This window comes from Hirundo rustica, chromosome 3 (genome assembly GCF_015227805.2).
Source record: "Hirundo rustica isolate bHirRus1 chromosome 3, bHirRus1.pri.v3, whole genome shotgun sequence".
In the NCBI taxonomy this organism is placed as follows: Eukaryota; Metazoa; Chordata; class Aves; order Passeriformes; family Hirundinidae; genus Hirundo; species Hirundo rustica.
In genome coordinates, this window is record NC_053452.1 from 95,908,235 (window position 1) to 95,930,277 (window position 22,043).

General features: G+C 39.9%; 1 protein-coding gene across 3 annotated transcripts in view; it reads right to left on the reverse strand.

Moving 5' to 3' along the window:
- ARHGEF10 (Rho guanine nucleotide exchange factor 10) overlaps positions 1-22,043 on the reverse strand; it is a 110,463-nt gene that overhangs the window by 50,427 nt on the left and 37,993 nt on the right. For 2 of the 3 annotated variants that reach the window (XM_040058581.2, XM_040058580.2), the window contains 11 exons: positions 21,120-21,283; positions 17,949-18,065; positions 16,685-16,799; positions 14,116-14,228; positions 10,401-10,478; positions 9,999-10,178; positions 8,624-8,740; positions 6,767-6,859; positions 5,197-5,367; positions 2,736-2,881; positions 299-474 (listed from right to left, as the gene is read on the reverse strand). In XM_040058581.2, coding sequence (XP_039914515.1) covers positions 299-474; positions 2,736-2,881; positions 5,197-5,367; positions 6,767-6,859; positions 8,624-8,740; positions 9,999-10,178; positions 10,401-10,478; positions 14,116-14,228; positions 16,685-16,799; positions 17,949-18,065; positions 21,120-21,283 — 1,470 coding nt within the window. The remainder of the gene's footprint in view (positions 1-298; positions 475-2,735; positions 2,882-5,196; positions 5,368-6,766; positions 6,860-8,623; positions 8,741-9,998; positions 10,179-10,400; positions 10,479-14,115; positions 14,229-16,684; positions 16,800-17,948; positions 18,066-21,119; positions 21,284-22,043) is intronic. The other variant, XM_040058582.2, reaches the window with a different exon arrangement.

Genomic DNA, 22,043 nt, shown 5'->3' on the forward strand with positions numbered 1-22,043 from the left:
TTGGTGCACCACACCAAACCCACATTTTTGCACGTCTGCACGCTCTCATGCTTTAGAACTCTTTACTCATTCATGCATAAAATTCGAAGCTACAACAAACACAAGTAATTCATGTTGCAAGGCAAGAGCCTGGCTGCCACTTTATACATTCTCAGTTTCCAAAGAAAGAGTCTCTACTGCTCTTCATGTTACAGAAATCTTCATGGACAAAATGCTTTCCTTTGTTTTCAGTAGCCCACTGAATTTCAAATACAGTTTTAAACATAGTTTGTAAAAGTCAGTAACTCCTGTAACTCACTTGGCTTAGAGTTAATGATGACATTTTCAGCAGAGAGCTGGGGTGGGAACCTGCAGTTGTCTCCTTGGCCCTCACTGCTGCCATACTCTATGACATCCACTTGTCCCAGCGGTACGCTCCACTTCAATAAATACCTCTGGCCAGCTGACATGGTGCCGCTGCTTTCATAGGAAGAGCTGGAAGATACACAAATTATTGCTGTGACAAATAACTGTGTTTCATAGCATACTGTTAATTATTTTAGCTTCTAAAATCTGCTGTTTATCAGCTTGAGTACAGTGCACAATTTGAAAGAAATGCATGAATCAGGCTGACTTTTGTGACTGACCTTTCCTGGCATGCAAAGAGCAGCCATATGCAGGTGCAGATAATCCTGTCTATAACCACAAACTGCCAATAACAGTCCTTACATTACTATAGCAAAACATAAATGAACATCTTTTAAGATCAATGTGCATTCTGAAATCCTAATACAAGTGCCTGGGATTATACTTTGGCTCCACGTTTTCCTTATTTCTTGAAACACTTCTTTTTGGGCCCTAACTACTATGTTTAGGGAAGTACAGATGATGGGACCTTTGAATGACTGCTGGCAACAGGAAGGACAACGTAACCCCCGAAGGGCTTACAAGCCAACGTTTCTGCCAAGCCCCACAGCTCAGATTGTTCTGTACAGCAGAGATCTGCAGCTGCTGTGGCTTCCAAGAGTAATCCTGCCTGAGCTGCTGCTTAACAAGTGTGTATGACAACAGGCATTTTAGAGGAAAGAGCACACTGAGGAAGCTCATTAGGAATAGAAATTACATTAATACTAATTTTACTTTGTTTCCTTCACTCCCTTATTCCCATTCAAGAAATACAAAGGACAAAAGAGATGTTGAAGTGAACAAAAAACGTTTATTTCACAGAAAGCATGGCTGAAATCCTGAAGTCAAATGCCTGAGAGAACTCAGCAAAATGCATTTATTGAGAGCAGTAACTAAATGCTGAAGTTCGGCTAGTCAGCTACCTATTTGCAACACAGATTTTTGTTTCAATGAGGAAGCAAGTATGAACAAAGAACACAAATGCCACAACTTAAGTAAATATTCATAAATTGTCGATCTAGCTCAGAAGAAACAAACAAACAAAAAAACCTAGGCAGGACACAGGTGTTTAGTCACAAGGGATAGCATCCACCTCATCCAACCGCTGTCCCTTCGGAGTTAGGCCACCAGCTCCTGCAGGTCATCTAGACTGTGTGCAAAGAAAGACCTCAGGGTTATGTCACCTGTAAAATTATCTGTCTTTTGCAAACCAGGAACACTCAAACGTCCCAGGTGTCTAGGGTCCACTAGTTACAGAGGAATTTTCTATGGCTTGCAGAAGATACATTTACAGTGTATATAACCCTTGGAGGGTCAGAGACTTTGCATGATCATGAAGTTTTAACATGGAAAACAAAAACCAGCTGCACTTTGCTGCTTCAAATACAAATAGAGAAAATCCAAGACTTTACTGGTATGAAAGAAGATAAAATATGAATAGTTAAAAACAATATCCAAGTGTCACTATAAAAGTAAAGCATTTGTAAAGGCAAGGATGACAGGATAATTGACATGAAGTTGTTAATTTCCTGAAGTGTAGTTATTACATGGCACTTCTCCTCACTAACATGAGACCAAGCAATCACACACTTAGAAATGTATGTACAGGATTCATACTTTAGTAATTAATTAAGATATCAACTCATTTATGCTTAAAAAAGCTGTTCTTGGAAGATTTTAACAATTCACATTTTCTTTGTCAGAATGTACTATCACATAAAACAATTTATGATGTAAGCAACATATGAGTGTGAACACAACCTTGGCATACACAGACAGTAAAAATTACAGCCAACAAAAACACAGAAGGAACTATGAAAAAATGCCTTTTTCAAAGCATTTCACCTTTAATCCTTCAGTGTTTGGTTTCAGATATAACAACCCTTCCCCATCTGGAACTTTGTTAGCAAGTTCCAGGTTTGTTCTGGCAACCTGCATTAACTTTATGGGTTTTGTTTTGTTTGTTTGTTTGTTGGAGGTTGTTTGTTTTGCAGAGGGTGGGATTTAATTTACAAATTGTGTCAAGTTACACTCTGAATCCAAGGAAGAAGAGAAAAAAGTCTTAGCCTGGCATGCTTGTATTACTCTAAGCACTAATACACATCAATAACTAGATGCTACAGAGCATTTCTATCTGTAATCTCTAACTGATATAATTTTCTTCCAAATTTACTCTAAAACTTCCAAATATCAGCCAGCAATTTAGAGGACAATAACAAAGCTAGTTAGCCATTCATTATGACTTTTCCTAGGAGCCAGTAGCCACAGTAAATACAACAAAAGCAATTCTGTGTCATTTTTTTCCACCTGAAGTTCAAATGATCATCTAAAAAATAGAAATTAAATCTTACCGAATATTTACTGTTGCACACATCAGCACGTCATTTAACATGAAAAGTCGCCGTTCTTTGGTTTTGATAATTTCTCCTCTGTCATTATAAACTGTCTCAACCATATCATCAGTCCGTATGAGGTATCTGTTTCCGCTGCTGAGTAGCTGGATTTTGAAAACAATCAGCATTGCTATTATACACTGCATATCCAACATCCAGCACATAAAAACCAAAAACAATGGGTTATCACTTGCCATCCCAGCACAAGTGATTGCTGGTGGATTTGCCAAGGGAATTAGTTCTCTTTATTAATCTGCTTTTGATTTAGAGAAACAGTAACTTCTGCTGTCATCCATGCGAACTTAAAGGGCTTTGCAGCTTAACATAGACCATAGTTGCTCTGGGAATCTTCCACACAGATAGAGGTTTCCTGGCGGTAAAAATGATTCCTTCCACAGTTTCTGTGATTTCCTTCCTTAGTCCCTTCTTTCATAGTCCACTGAAGACCTACACACGATTCCAGCTGTCCAGAGTGGGATGCCAGAGTGGGAGGAGGAAGTGTGCTCAGCCTGCTCTGTTCCCCTGGGCTCACACAGCCAAGGAGTGCAGCTGGCAGGGTGTCACAGGCTCTGAAGATGACATGTCCAAGAGATTCTTGGGCATGTAAATTGCTCCTGACATTTGCCTTCAAGGGCTGAGGATCAGCCACAGCGTGCAAGTGTGAATTAATCCCTTACAGGTCAAACACACCTCCATAGTGTCCAACAGAATAAAACGGTCCATAACTCACTAATTTTCCAATCAACCATCTCCTTCACCACCTATTTCACCCTGGCTGGCATTGTTCCAAGACTGTAGATGCAAATATACAGGCCCAGGAGGGCTAACCACGTCCTAGGGTGCATCTAGCAGGGGAGGGGATTGTCCCACTCTGCTCTGCACTGGCCTCACCTGAATATTGTGGGCAGGTTTGGGTGCCACAATGTAAGAAAGACATTAAGCTATTAGAGAGTGCCCAAAGGAGGGCCTCAAGGGTGGTGAAGGGCCTTGAGGGGAAGCTGTATGAAGCTGAGGTCCCCTGGTCTGTTCAGTCTGAGGTCCCTTGGTCTGTTCAGTCTGGAGGAGACTGAGGGGAGACCTCACTGCAGTTACAACTCCCTCGTGAGGGGAGGGTTCTTCACCCAGAGAGTGGCTGGGCACTGGAACAGGCTCTCCAGGGTGGTGGTCAAAGCCCCAAGCCTGACATAGTTCAAGATGAGTTTGGACAATATTATCAGGCATTTGGTGTGACTCTTGGGGTTGTCTTGTGCAGAGACAGGAGTTGGACTCTATGATCTGTGTGGGTCCCTTCCAACTCGACTGATTCTGTGATATTAACACACAAGGCCTGCAGGACCCTGTGAGACTTGGAGTGACTACCCACATATATATACCAATGAACCCCGCACTGCATAACACACAAAATCTTACAGTCAATATCAACTGACAAAAGGTAATCTGGGCCACCTCTTCAAAAACACATTCTGTGTCTTGGAACTATTTGCAGATGATTAATAGCTGCTTCAAGAAGCAGGATTATGACAACTAGAAAAGAAAGTAAAATGTCTGAATCCCTCTTCTAATACACTTAGAATGGAAATACTGTTCCAGTATGACAATAAATTCAGTATTCCATTCCTGGTAAATAGCTCGAAACATGCATTCTCTGATTGACTACTGCTTTCCTAAAAGATGTGCTTTTATGTATCACCAAAAACAACCCCATTCCTTCAGCACATCCCCATGACTGTATCAGAGAGCGCCCACAGGATAACAACCTGTAACTTCACAAAAGCAGTAACTGAAGCATTTGTGGCCCACTTAATGGGAAAGAAGGCATCATTTATGATATGAATAAAACAAGGATACCCATCTAGAGTACAGATATCTACTAATAAACTCAAATAAAAAACTGTTCCTTCCTTCTTACTGAATGTCTTCCAGAGTTCTTTTCAGACATTTCTATTGTACAATGCAAATATATGAATGAAAGAGACTGAGATTTTCCTTAAATCAAGAAAGATATTAGACCCATTCAAAAGCACATCCTGAAACACTTCATAGTTGGAAGTGCTGCTGTATAAGGACGTGGTCCCTTTCTTTACACAGGAGTAGTTCCTCACTTCTAGGATAAACTAAGAGTTGAATTTTTCCATGCAGAAAATGTGCATGAGATTTTACTTTATATTATTATTGCCTACACTGCCACAAACAATACTGCTGAAGCTAGTTCAGTGTGTTGCCCACTCCAGCACACAGTGGTAAGCCTGTTCAGTCCCAGAGGTGGGTCACATCTCACGTTTACCACTAGAATGACCCCATGTGGTTGAGCTCTACAGAAAATACCAACATAGCTGTCTCTTTGGTCTCTGTTATAGAGATTGCTCAAGGCCCAGAAACTGACTCTTTCATTTTCATTATACTTTCCTACTTTCCTTACCTTGTTCAGGTAACGTTCATTCATTGCTTTTGCTATTTGTTTTATTTCACAGCGCTGATCTGCATCCCTTTTCCTTTCATTTAACTTCTCTGCCAGTGTCTCGAGTTCTGTAAGAGCCATCTGTAGAGGTAATCTGTCAGGATGTCCTTTATTAGTGTTCTTCAACATATCCTGAGCGGTAATTATAGAACAGAAAAAAAAAAATCCCATTTATTTTCAAAGTCAGGTTCCAAAGATTACAGGAGGTACATTTACACTACATTCTTTACTTGAGTACTACTAAAGAATAAGACAAATAAACACCTAATGAATATTCAGACAGCACATTGCTTAATTTCCTGAATATCTTAGTAATTCTTCAAAAATATACTAAATGGGATTACATACATTCTTATTTAAAGAACAAAATTACAGAGAAGGGACATAATATTAAACAATCTGGCAATCAATATAATACTATAATATGTAGGTGTCTATAAAAATGATTTAAAATGGAACTTTTCTGATATTTACTGTCATAATAATATTGTATTATCTTCATTACTGTTATTATTTCTCATTAAAACATGGACAGCATACTCCTCCTAAAGTAGGAGATATTACATTAAGGTCACAACAGCTTCTCCAAGTATCCCTCTTTTGTAGGCATACAGTAGGAACACTTTGAATTATACTTTGTCTCCATTCCCAGAGCACTTAAAAATCCCTATATATTCACTCTGTCTTCCTGCCACAATAAACTTCATCGTTCCTGCTACTTCAAAAACTCCGTGGCTTCCGACCCACACGCTTCCCCCATGACCACCTCTGCTCCTTCACCCACAGTGACTGCCAGACCTGCAGCCCAAAGGCTGCGGCACCTGCTAACACAGCTAACACATGGTGCCTACTGGGGTCCATCTGCAGGGGTCTGCAAGGAGGTACAAACAGAGTCAACTTGTCTGCAGCAGGTCTGCACTGAGGAATTGTGCTCTTCCTGCAGCTTGACTGCCTGTTGAGATGACACCCAAGGACCCCCTGTCAAATCCACTGTTTCCATGGGAAGAGAAACAAGATGCTGCAGGTCAGAAGGAAGCTGCAACATACTCTAGCAGGTCCTGTGACACAAGTAGTCAGAGAGCATACTGTTATTCTGCATCTCACATATATTCTAAACTATCCAAGGCATGAATTTAATCCTCTTGTTTTTTTCTTCAATGGAAAGTAATGCCACTAAGTTCCTAGTCATGTTTTGAAGTGTTACTAGCTAACAAAGAGATATAAACAAGTAGCATATTTGAACTACACCTTTACTAGAAAACTATGTATAAGCTGTATTTTACTTAGAAAGTAATCTATAGTAAATCTAGTTTACTAAGGCTTTCCTGCAGTGCCCTTTACTGCCTGTCCCTGCAATCAGACTATGAGATCAGCATGTTTAATGCACTGAAATTTTCTCTTTATTCCTCCATGATCTAGTGGTCACTTCCACTGCAGCATGATCCTCTAGCAGAAGACAGCTACCATGTAATCCCAAGGGTAAACTAAGCAAGAATGCAAAAATAGCCTCCCTTTGGTAAACATTATTTACCTGCAATAGTAGAATGAACTGTGGAAAACGTTGAATAGGTTTCATCATTAAACCATACAGTGTAATGCGATCAGGGCTTGACTCCTGACACTGCTGCAATGCAAGAAAGCCACATTTACTACCATGAGCACATTTCCACCAGTTACAGAACGAAAGGAAAACATTTCCTAAAAATTCTTCTACATTGCTTACATTAATTATGATAAGAAGACTGTAAAGATTCCATTTACTATCAAGATTTCATTTAAAAATACTAAATCTTTTAGAAAAACCTGTCACTATTAAAATAATGGCCTGCCACTGAACTAAATATCCTCTTTAACTAAATACAGCTGGGCTAAAGCCACATTAGCAACGCAGCACCTATAAATCTAAAAACCTACCTTAGGGTTTTTAAGAGGAAATCTATGAAAAACATCATAATCTCAGTGCTATGCAAACAGAGATTTTGATCTTCTTCATTAGAAGAAACGAAGGAAAAAATGCTGCTTATATTCAGAAAGAAAAATGTTAGAATCCATTAATTTCAGTCACCAGGAATGCAGATAAAATCAGAAAAATTTCTTTTGCATGTGCAAAAAAGCCAGAAATGGCCAGAAAGGGGAAGGTTAGAGGAAATACTCAATATTAAAAACAAAGAAACTCTAAACTATATTAAACTGGTTGTGCTTAAATTGGTATTTATTGCTACAACTGTCAGCTTCACAACAATTTTTTTCCACAGTTGTCTATACAAACATCTGATTTTTTTTCCAAACAGCAGTAGTGCAGATTTTGATCTCCACTGCTAGGGGCAAAAAAAAAAAAAAAAATTAATCTGTCATGAGAGTTTGGCTGTGTTTCTGCAAGCAGAACCAGTGTGGCCCTGACAAGCAGTGATGAGAGGTGTGGATTATGTGTCAATTGGAAAGACATGCTTTTAACAGTAGAATATGTTTAACATGTGACTACACTCTAGAGTCTGATCTTCATGGTACTTAAGGCTTCCAAAGTATCATCCTGCACAGAATTGTCCACACTCCAAAAGGTTGTTAGTTAATTTAAGATCTGAAGACAAACCCCTGCCACCCTTCCCTAGGAAACCAAAGAGTTGCACTAGGCACCCAGTTTTACTGTTTTGTGGACCACTGTAACAGACCTGACAGGGTGACCAGCTCTGAGAGGCACAACTCAATCCAGGATGCAGGAATGAGACAAGCTGAGCTTTCAGACTCTCAGCAATGTCACAGACAGCCCAAAAGCCTTGCAATGGATTTTGTGTACCCTCTGTAAGGTGTCAACCCTGGGGATTCGCTGCACTTCTACTGTGTGTGCCAGGCTCTCTATAGATATCACGACAAGCATCATATGCAACAGGGTAGTATTCATTCTGCAAAAAAATCACCAATTTCAACCCCAAACCAGAAACTCAGTCTTCAAAATCCAGGGAAATTGTTGTGGAATGGAAATCCAGCTACACTACTCCAAACAACACAATAAACAAATCAGAATTAAAATAAATTTCAAATTAAAAAGTGACTTCATACAGTGAATTTGAAGCTCACATAATATGGAAGAATCCTAATGTTTAGCCAAATAAAGTAATGCAAACACCAATAAACTGATTTGAGTAACAATAAAACTACTGTGCACTTCAAAATACATCCCAGATCTAACAGCACATTACTATGACAAAAATAAAATACTGGAAGGATATCCTCTGGGATTTTTTTGTGCCAAACCCACAAAACAGACCTTAAGCCCATAAAAACAGTGAGACAAAATACAGTATCAGCAGTCAATTTTCCTCCCAAATTATAATTCATACTTTCTTATTTATCGCACATGCACGACTACCTCAAGATTGAATGAACTAACCTTTAGGAAGTCCAGAAAAGCAGGTTTGGTGGCACAAGATTTCTTGAGAATCCCAACTGCTGTACTGAAGTTGTTTACATACTCACTGTATGCATCCAATACCATAGATTTAGAAAACTGAAAAGAAAAAATGGCAAATCCTAACTAAAAATACAAAAGACCTTTGCCAGCACAGCTACATAAACCTCTGGCTCTTAGGGACTCACTCAGAACTAAGGGCCTTGCTTGGCCTTATGCTAGATACACAGATATACTGGTAATACCCAAAATAATCTTTCTGCAGTAGACAGGCTGGAAACAGAAAGATATAACAGCTGTGAATTACAAGAAATGTATTTACAGAAATTGCTTCATCTTGGCTAGAACACTGGGGCAGAACCTGAGGACTATGGGCAATCAAAGGGCATCCACTGAGATTCAAAGTGACAGCTGAGATCCCCTGATCATCTCACTACCTGTCTTCCAGATTAAGTGAATCAGCAAAGTCTCAGGGCCTTCACACCCTGACTTCAGCTATTAAGGACTTACCAAAAAAGTAGAAAGATTGTGTGGCCTGCAAACAGTCATGGGAACGGTGAGATCACCACCCACTGCCTTCTTGGTAATTTTATCCCTCTCTTTTGCAGAGCTGGTCTGATTAAGACTGTCTAACTTGCTTCAGTCACGACAAGGCAGGTTTGCTTTAAACAACAAATTTTTAGTAACTATTTCATTTTGGGTGAACTGTGATCAGATCCCAGCTCTCTCACAGCAGGCATGAAAAGGTGGTGATTTCTAGCACCTGGGTGGCAGTAAACAAAGCATTCAAGCCAGAAGGCAGGCAGTCTCCTCAAGCCTCACTTTCATGGTCAATGTCTTTCTATCAACCAAGGCCACCTCTTGTTTTCTCTAATTTAAATTCTGTCCTTTACTGAATGGACTTCCACTAATGATGGGATAGGGTCTTACAAATACTCTTTATCAGTGCCCCATCCCAGTTCAAACTCAGAACTTCAGGACATTATCTACTGTAGTCTCTTTCTACTTGCACACTACTAGGTATGACCACCCATTCTTTACAAGATGCCAAGCCTCAGTATCACCTTAATTTTGGTGGGTTTGTGAATCTCTAATTTCTCATAAAAATAAACCATTTACTTATGTGTCTGAAAGATTAATCAAAGCCTGAAAACTTTTCTCACAATCTTTTCGCATCTGCCAACTGAGCTGAGACGTGTTGGTGTCAGCTTCCTTACCAGGATAGTACATGCATACTCTGACAGCTGCCAGAGGCATTGGAGAACATGGGAATAAAGCAGCTAAGTTACAAAGATACGGAGATGGAAAAACAAGACTAAAATAAAAACAGATTATCTGTTCTGACACATTTGCTTACTGAAGCAACAAAGACATCACCGATCATTTCAACAGAGTCCCACTCAGATACACGACTCGCCAGCGCAATCTGAAACATTGAATGGCACTGAAGAATTTCCTTAATTCGATAAAAGACCATTTTAAGTTTTCTTTCACTCAGTAATTTTGGTTCCATATCTGAAAGAGGCTTCTCATATTGCTGTGGGAAAAAAAAGGCAAATTGATTTAAACAAACAAAAAAATGGACTTCTATAAGCAGAAAAACAAACTTATGCAAAAGTACACACACATACACACAGACACAATCACTAAACATTTGGCATTAAGCATCTGTGTAAGTCATATGACAGATTCTTTAATGATCTTTAATGACTCTTTTTCAAATATTCAAAATCTTAAAATACAAAAGATATTAAGGTACCTCCAGGATTCTTTTGAGAGCATCCACGTAATTCTTCTCACTATCAACTACAGAGCCCAAAATATACCTTCTCACAACCTGTTGAAACAACAAAGTTTTGTCCAGAGCTCTAATCAGGTAACATACTCATTATAGTTGGAAATGATGATGATAAAATTCTCACATTAGTAAAACAAAAGAAATACAAAGCAATTTCAATACTGGAACCGCAATAAAATAATACTGTACCTATTCAAAAGTAATTACATTTACTGTTACTCTAAAAGTACTTATTTTAAAGAACACAAAAATTACTGTGTAGATAGCTGCATTTTTTTTCTGACTGTTGTAATTCCAAGTTTTACTTTTAAAACTTGTGCTTTGACTTTGGCATTTAACAATGCTCTCATGCACCTGGTACAATTTTTAGGGTTGTCCTGTGCAGGGCCAAGAGCTGGACTTCAATGACCCTAGTGATCTTCCAGACCATGATATTCTATCATCCTGTGCACCTTAAATGTATATATGTAGGCATTAATGGAAACAATCATATGTATAAGATGATGTTGACTACTTCAGTGATTTGCTACAACAAAATAGGTAACAAGTTTTCAAAAATCAGTCCTAAATTTTATTTTTAATAGGTTTTATAAATTTATTAGGAGCAACATGAAGGGCAAACAAGCAAATACTAATTGCCTTTTAAAGTTAAAGCCATATAAACTGTACCACTGAGAAAGTATCCAAGTCAGCATTCTCTTTTGGGCATTACCACGCACAAGTGAAAACCCCCATGTTATCTATATTTATATGAATTGACAGAGTAGTAAGAGCTTTGGCAAAAGCTGCCGTATTTCATGTTAAACTACAAGCTATTTATTACACCTTCTCCACCTTGTGCTTCTGTAATTCAGCTGAAATGCACTTTGTATGTACATGCAGGTGGCAGGACAGGAAAGACTGGAGAACCAACCTGGTTAAGAATTTAAGCTTCTTGCCATCAATTAGATTTCTTGTTGATTAGAAGGATTTGTTTTCATCCAAATCCATTTCCTAATCCAGCTTACCCCAGAGTTTTCAAAAGGGGGACTATGAGGGAGAAGATGGCACAAGGGTAGGATCAAACCACTTTCCATACTACAAGAGAAGGAAAAACTGCTCATTTTGCTATTTTAAGCCTAAACGATCATGAAACTCAAATCTCAGGTTTGCTTCCTTCTTCTGCAGAACCCTACAGCCTCCTGCCTCCTTCACCAACGTTGCCTTTAAATTCTCCACACTTGTATTTTGCACTATTAAATGCATGTTATTTGAGAATTTTCTTTCAGGTACTAGCATTTCAAAGGAGGACCTCAAAATTATTTGAAGCTTTGCTTAAGATATATACAGTAAAATTAGTTGTGTCTAATCTGTGTTTAGAATGGATTTAGCAGTGTCTTATTTGGTATAGCGGATCAGCAGCTCTCGTGAAGAACACTAATCCTACTTTTAGTCACAGTTCATTCTTCTGAAAAGAATAAACATCTGTAGAAATGAAAATTTCAGGCTCTATAATACAGAAAAAGAATACTTAATAGTGGCTTCAGTTTTTTGTAACAGAAGGAGCCCCAGCACTTGCAGGCACCAGGATTCAAACAGAAGCCATCGTGCCACCTGCTGTTTGAAGCCAGCATGTCCACAGAGCAGCTCTGCTGTGACAGGACAGCTGGGCTGGAAGGGGATCCTGGCCTGGGGCGCTCAGGGCTGTGACCCCTTCCCACAGCAGGCTATGCTGGCCCCCCATGAACTGCTCCAGTGTGTGTGTGCACCCCAGCTCACCAGAGCCCTGCTGAGCAGGGGCCAACCTCCCCCACGCAGCTGCTGCACCCCTCCAGTTTGGTGTCACCTCCAGATGTGCACTGCAGCTGGCATCCACATTACTCATCCAGGCTGTAAATGCCAGAGGCCTGTGCCTGCTCCTGCTCCCGAGGGACAGCACGAACACCAACCACTCACTGTACTTTGTACCACGGACTCATTGAGCGTGGTGTCCTCACCTGTTTTCCACCCATACAGACTGCATCTCACCTACAGGAGTACAGAAATACTTCAGAGGACAGCTGAAAACCCTGTTAAGCCAGAGGTAAGTGACTTTTTTTGGTCTTCTCTGCCCATAAAGTCACTGCAGTCCCCCTCAGTCACCTCAAAGAGGCTCAAGCTGGTCATGCACAAATGGACTCTGGTCCATCTATGTTGATTTTTCCCCACTCACCCTCCTGTCCTACTGAATGCAGACATAGCTCCCAAGAGCATGTGCTCCATCACTCTTGTTGCAACTGAGGTGAGGCCAGACTCAATTCTCCTCCTTGTGGGTAAGAGTGTGACACTTTTCCACAGTCTTCTGATCATTGTGATCTTAGATGACTGAGAAAGGGTTTACCTGGAGCATCTTTATATCCATCCCATCTGGTCCCACAGACACCTGTATGTCCAAACAGCCTCAGCTGCCAGAAGCAGACTAGGCTTCACCCCAGCAGACCTGTCCCTGGGCTCACGGGCTGAGCTCTAAGGACAAGCCTCACCAGTAAAACCCAAGGCAAAGGAGGCACAGTTTTGACCCTTTATCACTAGGTCCGTGCCCCAAGCAGCGTAGCATGGTTTTCTCAGCTTCCTTTCATTGCCAGTGTACATATCAGAAACTCTTCACTGTTGCCCCTCACACCTCACTAGCTCCAGCTGAGCTTTGGCTTTCCTAGCTCCATTCCTGCCCACTCAGACAGCTCCTCCTGGGCTGATGTGCAATATTTGTCATGACTTGCACAACTATTACCAGTTTCTTCCAAACTGTAAGCACTCTGGGGTTTTTTCTGCAAAAGAGGGTAAACTTTTTTGTACGAAACTACCACTTTTGAGTGAAACTCAAATTCCTATTTGGAAAGGAGGAAAGATCATTCAGACTGATGCTGAAATCTCCCATTATAATAAAATCTTACAGTAATGTAACATTTTGGTAGTTGCTTTGTTACAAGATTAACACTTCACTGTGTGTTCTGACACACACGAGAAAAGTGAACCTCATCTGAGTAGAACGTAAAACAGACAAAAAAAATCCTGAAAATATATAACCCTCTCCTCACCTGCCCCTTTGGTTTTTTGTTCATTTTCTTAAGGTAATGACCAACTAACTCATGACTTAACACCACAAGAAGCTAAAAACTCTCATACAGTTACTAAATGTCTTAATAGTACAGTAACACAAACCCAAGGGATTTATTTTCAGCCAAAATTTCTTAACTGATGCTGATTTCTGTATTTTTTGAAGTGGTTTTCAGAGTGACTATACAGTTTGAGGTGAAGAACAGCAAAATTAATTCTTCTGTAGACTTTATTGGGGATGATTTTTTTTTAACCAAGAAAAACCTTTAGATTCAAAGAAAATATAGAATATTCTCTATACTTAAAATGGAAATCCCAGAGCACCTGGAACAATGTTTTCTGGTTCAATAAAAACACTTTAACTCTTATAGATAATTTTATAATGCAAACCAGCATTTTGTACCTCTAGATGAATTCCGGACTGATGCAACTATATGCATACCCACCGATTTTCAAAACCTACTTATTCAGTTCTGAATTTGATGTCCACTTAAGTAAAATGCCAATATGTTTGAATACCAAAGGCACCTAAGATCCATTGGTGCAGAGCAGAAGGGGAAGAATAAAGAGCCAGAAGACCATATTTCCCAAAGCTTACTACCTGCTGCTGTGATAATCCTTCAGGCATAGGAGTCATAATTGCTTCTGTATGCATACAGTCCACATCAATAAATAAATTTAGCTCTTCTTCTTCCAGACAAGATGATCTATGATCTACAAAAAAAAAAACCCCAAAATGTCAGCTTCTACATGTGGATTGAAAGAAGAAGAAAGCAAAACAAAACCAAAACCAAAAAAGCAAAGACCCTATCATCTGAGCACAGAAATTATAAATTTTCACTTAGCAAACAAAAGAAATTTCCCAGCACTTCTGTATCATCTGTGAAATCACATAAATGCTACCACCAGTAGGCACTCTAATAGAGAACACCTTCCAAAGGCATTCTAATATCCCACAGCCTAAGCGTGTTTTGCTTGACCTCTACTCTCTCCTCTCAGCCAGCAGAATGGGGCTGTCCAGAGGGCAGGACATAACAAGTTGTGTTAAAGCACTGCAGTTCCAGGGCCAGCAGTTTTAAAGTAAATGATCCCTGGGAAGAAACTGAAAACACCCATATTATGATCCAGCTAAAAAAAATGCCATACACCCTTCTATGGCTGAACTGAAGCAGCCAAATTAACCAAAATGTTTGCTTTCATTAGAAAGGAGTGAGGGATTCTGTATTGCTCTGTGGGTACAAATTTTACTGGAAAAGCACCACCGAAGTGCACTGATAGGTGGCAGTACACAGCCAGCCAAACAAGCAGACACGAGGAAAGGAGACATAAAGAAAGAACAGTATGAGAAACTGTCTTAGAACAAAAAGAGAAATAAGGGAACCAGATCCGATGGCTGGGAGAAACTTGTGAGTTTAGTTAACACATTTTTCACTAGCTCCCTGCTGATTTGGAAAGTGGTTATAGGATTCAGCCATCCACAGATACACTGTGTCTGCAACCTAACATCTAGAAATGTAAGAAGAAATGCCAGGTCCATTGTAACACTGCCCTGCAGATCATTTTCATCTGTTCAACTGCAAGAAGTTAAGGATACACTTTTTGATCACCTCATTTTGTGTACCTTTCTATACTCAGTCTGTGAATTAAGTAAATTGAGAAGCAGTCAGAGGTCATGACAGAGATGTAAGATGTGTCCTGGCCCATACAGATAGGATGCAACTTTATGTTACCTTTCTCAATAAAAAATATTTTGTTCCATCCTTGTGGTTTTAGCTTCCAAAATTTTTAGTTTTATAAGCTCTGAAGTTACTACCATTTATTTAGTTGGGCAGAAACTTGAGCAGAAAGATACACTATCTCTCAGACTTATCCTGAAAATGAAACCAGTTTAATTTACTACCGTCTGTCTCTTGAAAAAATTACCTGTGGACAGCTGCTGCCAAGGCTCATGACAAAGGATTGTCACTTGCTCTCAGCTACAGAAAATACACAAATAATTCTGTAGCTTTTTGATTTTACATCACTTTCTCTTTTCCCAACCCAAATTCAGCTTTCATCAAAAATCATCAAACTGATTAAGCAGTACAGTCTTTTCCCCTACTTTCACTCTGAAGCATGGAAAGCATTTACTCCTTATCAGTGATGAACTTTATAAAATAGTCAAACTACTTCTCCACTGAAAACCATGTCTTAACAGCACATTCTCCTGACATTCAAGAGTTATTTGATGGAGGGACCTGGAAAAACTTACTAACTGTGCTGGTTTTGGCTGGGGTACAATTGATTTTCTTCACAGTGGCTAGTATAGCCACTTTTGTATTTTGTATTTGTGCTGGACACAGGGTTGCTCATACAGAGATGTTTTTGCTGTTGCCTAGCAGAGCTTACACAGAGCCAAGGCCTTCTTTGGTTTTCATACTGCCACACTGGTGAGTTTGCTGGGGCTGCATGGGAGGTTGGGATGAGACACAGCCAGGACAGGGCACCCAAAATGACTAAAAGGATATTCCAGACCATATGACATCCTGCTGAGTATATAAAGTGGGAGGAAGGAGGAGTATAGGGAAGGGATGTTTGGAGTGATGGCGTTTGGGTCCCAAGTAACTGCTGTGTGTGATGGGGCCATGCTCTTCTGGATGTGGATAAGCACCTGCCTGACCATGGGAAGCAGTGAACTAGCTCCTTGTTTTTCTTTGCTTGTCTGTGGCTCATGCTCACTATTAAACTGCCTTTATCTCAAGTTCTCACTCTTACTCTTCTAATTCTCTCCCCAGTCCTGGTGGTAGGGGAGTGAGAGAGTGGCTGTGTGGGGCTTGGCTGCTCACTGGGGTTACACCACGACAGTAACTTAACATACTTCCATACTCCCATCTACCAGTACCTACATAACACTGCTTGGTGGGATTTTTTGTTATTGTTTTTAAGCTGACCCTTCTCTGTGGTCCACAGGTTTCTCAAGTTCTTGCCCCAAACCAAAAAAAAAAAACTGCTCACAATGCACTGATCATACTGTCGTCTAAACTGAGTATTATACTATACACTTTTGATATATGTCTGATTTCTTGCATCTAGCTCTAGCTCCTACTAGAAAAATTTGCTATGCCATTCATCTTCTTTCTCAGAAATTACTAGCGAATGTAACAAAGAGAAACACTGTAAATAGCATATACCTTGAGAAATGAAAGATTTTGTCCGAATGAAGGAACGACCCTTCTTCACAGCTGCTTTTGTCTTTTCAAGTCCATCTTTGGTACCTTCTCTAGCAGCTCTCATAAGCTTTTGCATCTGTAAGATAAAAATTACAGTCTACATGTTCAGTGAATAACAGGAAACATTTAAGCCTGCACACTTTCAGGCTGTCAATCCAAAGTAAAACAAATATATAATAAGTAGAGAGAACCACGAAAGCTCAGAGCTGAGCTCCCATATTTCAAAATAAAATAAAAGCTGGAGACAAGGACTTACTCCATGGAAACACTGTATGCAAGTCTAAAAGAGCAGAAATGCTTAAGAACCCTTCTGCATTCAAACAGAAACTCAATAGCCTCAAATCTTACAGAACAAATACCTACTACTCACAGGCCATTAACGGCCAGAGGTCTTGTCCATCTTTCAGTGTCCCAATAACACTTCCAAAGTATTTCTGACCTAAAAATAATCCCCTGGACTCAGTTATATATTAACTATAGTCTTAAACAAATATTGTTATGAAGGAAAAAGTTACAACTAATAACTTCATTCATTGAAGAAATACATTGATTTAATTAAGAATGTCATAATCTTGCAGTACACTACTACAGCCAAATGAAATTTCATGGAAGAAAAAAAAACACCAAAGAAATTTGGCTTCGCTGGAAAATGTTGATTACAATACCCGGCTTTGTACTTCCTCTTTCCCAAAACGCCAACACAACAAAAAATCACTACTACTCTCAGAACACAAAGCTGTCTTGCTGCAATCAGGCAATTTCTGAGTTTGAGATTGAAGCTTTTAGCAAAAACCCAGTCTTTTCATATCAGCTCCCTTCAGAATGGAGAGCAGGGAGATTCCCAATTTGATCCTCTGTGGCTGCAGAGCTAGGGCTAGGCTAGCCCCATGGAGCCAAGGTCTCAGAGAGGCACCAGGGTTGTACACCTGGCTCACATTGGGATAAGGGCACCAGTCAGCAGGGAAAGACAATGCCCTACCTCATTTTCTGAGACTGTTAACATTCAAAGTAACCATGAGGAAAGGTCCTTGACCAAGTATTTGTAAGACTATAGCAATATTATAGTCTTTAATTTTAAGACTGCACAATAAAAATTCAACACATTCAGAATTTATTTCATACAGATTATTGTCTACTCTTTCAAGCTATTAATAAAAGGCAACATTGTCTGTGTTGGAAAAGCAATTATTTAAATGTAGCTAGTTACAAAAATCAACTACACTACCTTCAGCTCATGTTTTTGCTTTAGTTGCTGAATCTCTACTGCTCCCACAGTGTTTGACATCAAATCTTTCATCTTTTTTTCATAATGCTCCTTTAAACGCGTTAGGTCCTGAGAAAGCTACAGTGTATAAAAAGACACAATCTTTTCAAAAAGTAGTGAAAGCTTCATGCTAAAGCACTCACATAAATCATGCACATCGCCCCATCTATCTACTGACACAAAGACAACGAAGGGAAACCTATCACGAAGGGAAAACTATTACTGAGGGAAAACTATCACTGAGGGAAAACTATCACTGAGGGAAGCTCCAGTCTGAGGAAGGAACCATCGCTCCTGGGCACTGCTGAACTCCACCAGGTGTTTTCCTGTAAAGACAGGGGCAAAGCCACTTAGACTAAGATAACTAAATCGTTAGATATGTTAATTGTATTGTGCCTATCTCTCAAAAACCACATGGAAACAATACATCAGCTTTAACCATAAGCATTAATCACTGGAGCACAAACCCTAGTCTGTGCTCTACACTTCACACTATCCTTCAAAACAGTGAATCAGAAGACAACTCAGAGACTGAAGAACCTGTGGAGATTGCTGGCACCTGAGAATATGGAAACTGACAGGGCAGTGAGTCAGGTAAGGAGACACGAAGAGGATTCATGCTCTTGTCGTTTCTACATGCATCATAGCCTCATTGTATGAACTTGGGTGTAACCATCTTGTACATGAGAATAATGCTCTGGAATACTAATTACCATTTGTTAAACATTTTGACAAAGATAGATAAAAGAGGTTAAAATGCACCAGGAAAAAAAAAAAAGAGAAAACTATTTGGTGTGCCTTATAATAGAAGTCTGGTGGAAAATACCCTCAGCTTGATATCAACGGAGTTATTTGGCAAGAGAACAAAGCCTCAGGAAAGAGAAGGCCTACTGAGTTGAAAACAAAGCGGCAGGCCCAGCACGTAGCTCCACTAGGCTGGGTCAGGATGCAATTACCTCTAACGTGATGATTCTGGCATTACAGCAGAATAATGAAGAATAGCATCTGGTTTACAGATAAGAAATATTTAACAGCACCAAAACCTTCCCTTCTTAAAATAAATTAGTAAATAAATAGAATAGTAAGAATCATAATGAAAAGGTGACTTTGAGGGAAGTCATACGAGCGCTTAAAACTAAAAATCCCAACCTTGCCATAATTTTCAACTAACACTAAAATTATAAGTAGGGCAAGTGCCTCACAGGCTCTGAAAGGCTACAGAAGGTGATGGATACTGGGAATACACTGTAATATCCATCACAAGACCTGAGGAGAAGTGAGTGTTAGTGCAAGGAATGGATACAGAGAAAATGTTCATAAAGAGTAGCGTCTGCCCGTGTAGAAGTACCAGTGCAGGGAGAGCTGGGGTTGGTTTTTTGGGCTGTTGGGGGTTTTTTTGTTGTTGTTTTCTTCGTTGGTCGTTGCAGCGTTTTTTCAGCAGTCCGAAAAACGTTTCTTTCCTCACTCTCTGCCAAAACCCTTCCCCATTTTCCCGATTTCTCCATCTCCCAGGAACCCGTCCAGGTGCAGGAGCCTCTCTGACTTTTCCATCCACCAGCTTAAGTGTCCCTCACCTTCTCACACCCATCCTCACAAGGTGATTCCAAAACCACTTGTCACAGGCCTGAAAAAGCCACCTGCAGGCAGTACCAAAGGGCACATCCCTCTTCTGTCATCACTCCTCAGTCTCTTGCTCAGTCTGTGCCTGATCCTGGTACAATCACATTCAGCCACTGCCAATTGTTTTCCATGGCAGATCAAAGTATACTTTAAAGAGTTCCCAAAAATTGGCTTTAAACCTTGTTTTGTTCACATATGTAAATAGATTCTTATGACTACGGCCAAAGCTGAAGCTAGGGATAGCAAGAGAAGATTAAAAAAAAAAATAAGCCAGCAGTCATGTTACAGCTTCCACACTCACATGCAAAGTAATCTCCTAGTCTCTTCCTAGGTATTTAGAACAAAAAAGTAATCAAACTCAGTTTTTTCAGTCTTGTTAAAAAAACCTTTCAAACAAACAGCTGCAACAGCTTAAGATCATTCTAGTCAGAAAAAAACCAAGACAAAAACAGGATGAGCACTCAGCTTACAAAGTGCAGATTTGGGTGGGCTCAAGTCTTGCAGTTAATTGCTCACTCCCTGATTTCCAAAGGACGAGCAGCAAGGATGGAGGTGAGGGGAGAGCAGATAATATGTACTGGAGGGAAACAGAGACAGCAAGGCTTTTATTGTCATCAAGTTAAGAAACCTGCAAAATGAAAATAAAGGTCCTATGAAATAACACCCTATCTGCAGTAACACCCTGCACATTCCAGCCACAGCGTGCTGAGGCAGCTCACAACACACAGTTGCTAAGTGGCTCTTGGGAGTCTGTCCCTAGTCAGCACACACTGGGGAGCCACTCACAAAGAGGGTACACAAGGGCAGAAGTAGAGGAGGCAAGGTGAAGAGAAAGCAAGAGCCCCTCTCCCTGTGCAATGGGAGACATGCAGTGAGGACAGGCACCTGTGCCAACCTGTCTTCCTGCCTCCCACTGAACAGATGGACCAAAGGTACACCTGAGAAGTGTCACACATGGATCCTTTTAATCATGCCACCTCTCTTCTCTCTTAACAGGAGAGAACTCTCTTTGATTACAAAAATCTTTTACTTTCAGAAGTTTTTTAAACTTAGTCACTTCCAAACAAGCAAACTGATGCAGATCTAGGACAGAAAGCTAGAGAACACTGGCAAAGAGTTCTGTGACTTTTGAGCACCTAAAGATCCCAAACCTTCAATTCTTGTCAGGCTTGTCCCCATTTATTCTTGACATTATTTTCCACTTAGACTAATCCAGCAATTGCAAAAGAAGTGAAGGTGAAGAACTGCACATAAGCAAAAATAATCTCATTTTTAATTTAATTTTTATCCAATTTGAGTTTTTTCTTTTTTTAAAGAAGCTTCTGTTTAATATTTTCATTTCTTCTTTTCCCTGTTACATTTTGTTATGTGCTGTCACTTCCACATATCTCCTTTAAAAAGATGCTGTTGGCACTTGAAACTGAATTAAGGAAAAAAGAAATACAGGTGAGAAAGGCGAGCACTGGAAACCAGGATAACCTCAATGACTGAGCAGCACTGCAGAATACATACGTGTCTCTTGTGGTTGCCTCGTAAAAAGGAGCTGGGAATTCCATTTTTACACTCAGAATCACTCTGTTCTTCATAGCTTTCAAACTCACTTGAACTCCACCCATATTCCAGTGAGCTGTTTCCACCATCATCACCATTTTCAACATCATCATAAATCATTTCCTCTGCAAGAATTAAACCAAAATAAAAAAAGCTACACTGAAACATATGTTTGTTCAAACATCAGGATATATCTTTATGCTATAAAGAATTGTACAGACTTTCATAGGCACATTAAAAATTCTGAATTAAATACAATAGTCAAACAGCCAAAGTGGATTGTCTTTGTTGAACAGAGTAGCAAAAAAGCACAGTGTTATGGATCCACACCACGATCCTTTCAGAAACATGTGCTACTCGAATGACATTGTTGTGTCCAAATCCCACAAAATGATTTAGAACTTCAGAGGAAGTTTAAACTGTAGCTGTGAATGCACATCTGCATTGAGAAGCATCATCCTTCCATTTGTAAGCTTGCCATTTGTCCCTAGGGACATCAGCTCAAATGATAAATGCTAAAACATTGCAAGAATCAAATGAAAATGTCACTACTTCCAGCAGAACAGATCAGACCAAAGTAGCAAGAAAGGTGTTAAACAATGGTTTTATAACTCATCACCACCGGTCACTGGAAGTCTCCCACACCTGGCAGCTACCTTGCTCATAAATTACACTAAAAACTCAAAGTACGAACCTTTTCAAGACATAACCTTTTCAAATCTATATTGCAAAGGCTGACCAAAGCACCTCCTGTTAAAGACACATGTTCCATTGGCACACATGCCAAGAACATAAAACTTACTCAAAATAAAATGGAAAATTTAGAGCCAATTGCTTATCAGGAAACAGGAATGCACTGTACCTGCAGCATCATTTGCCATTACA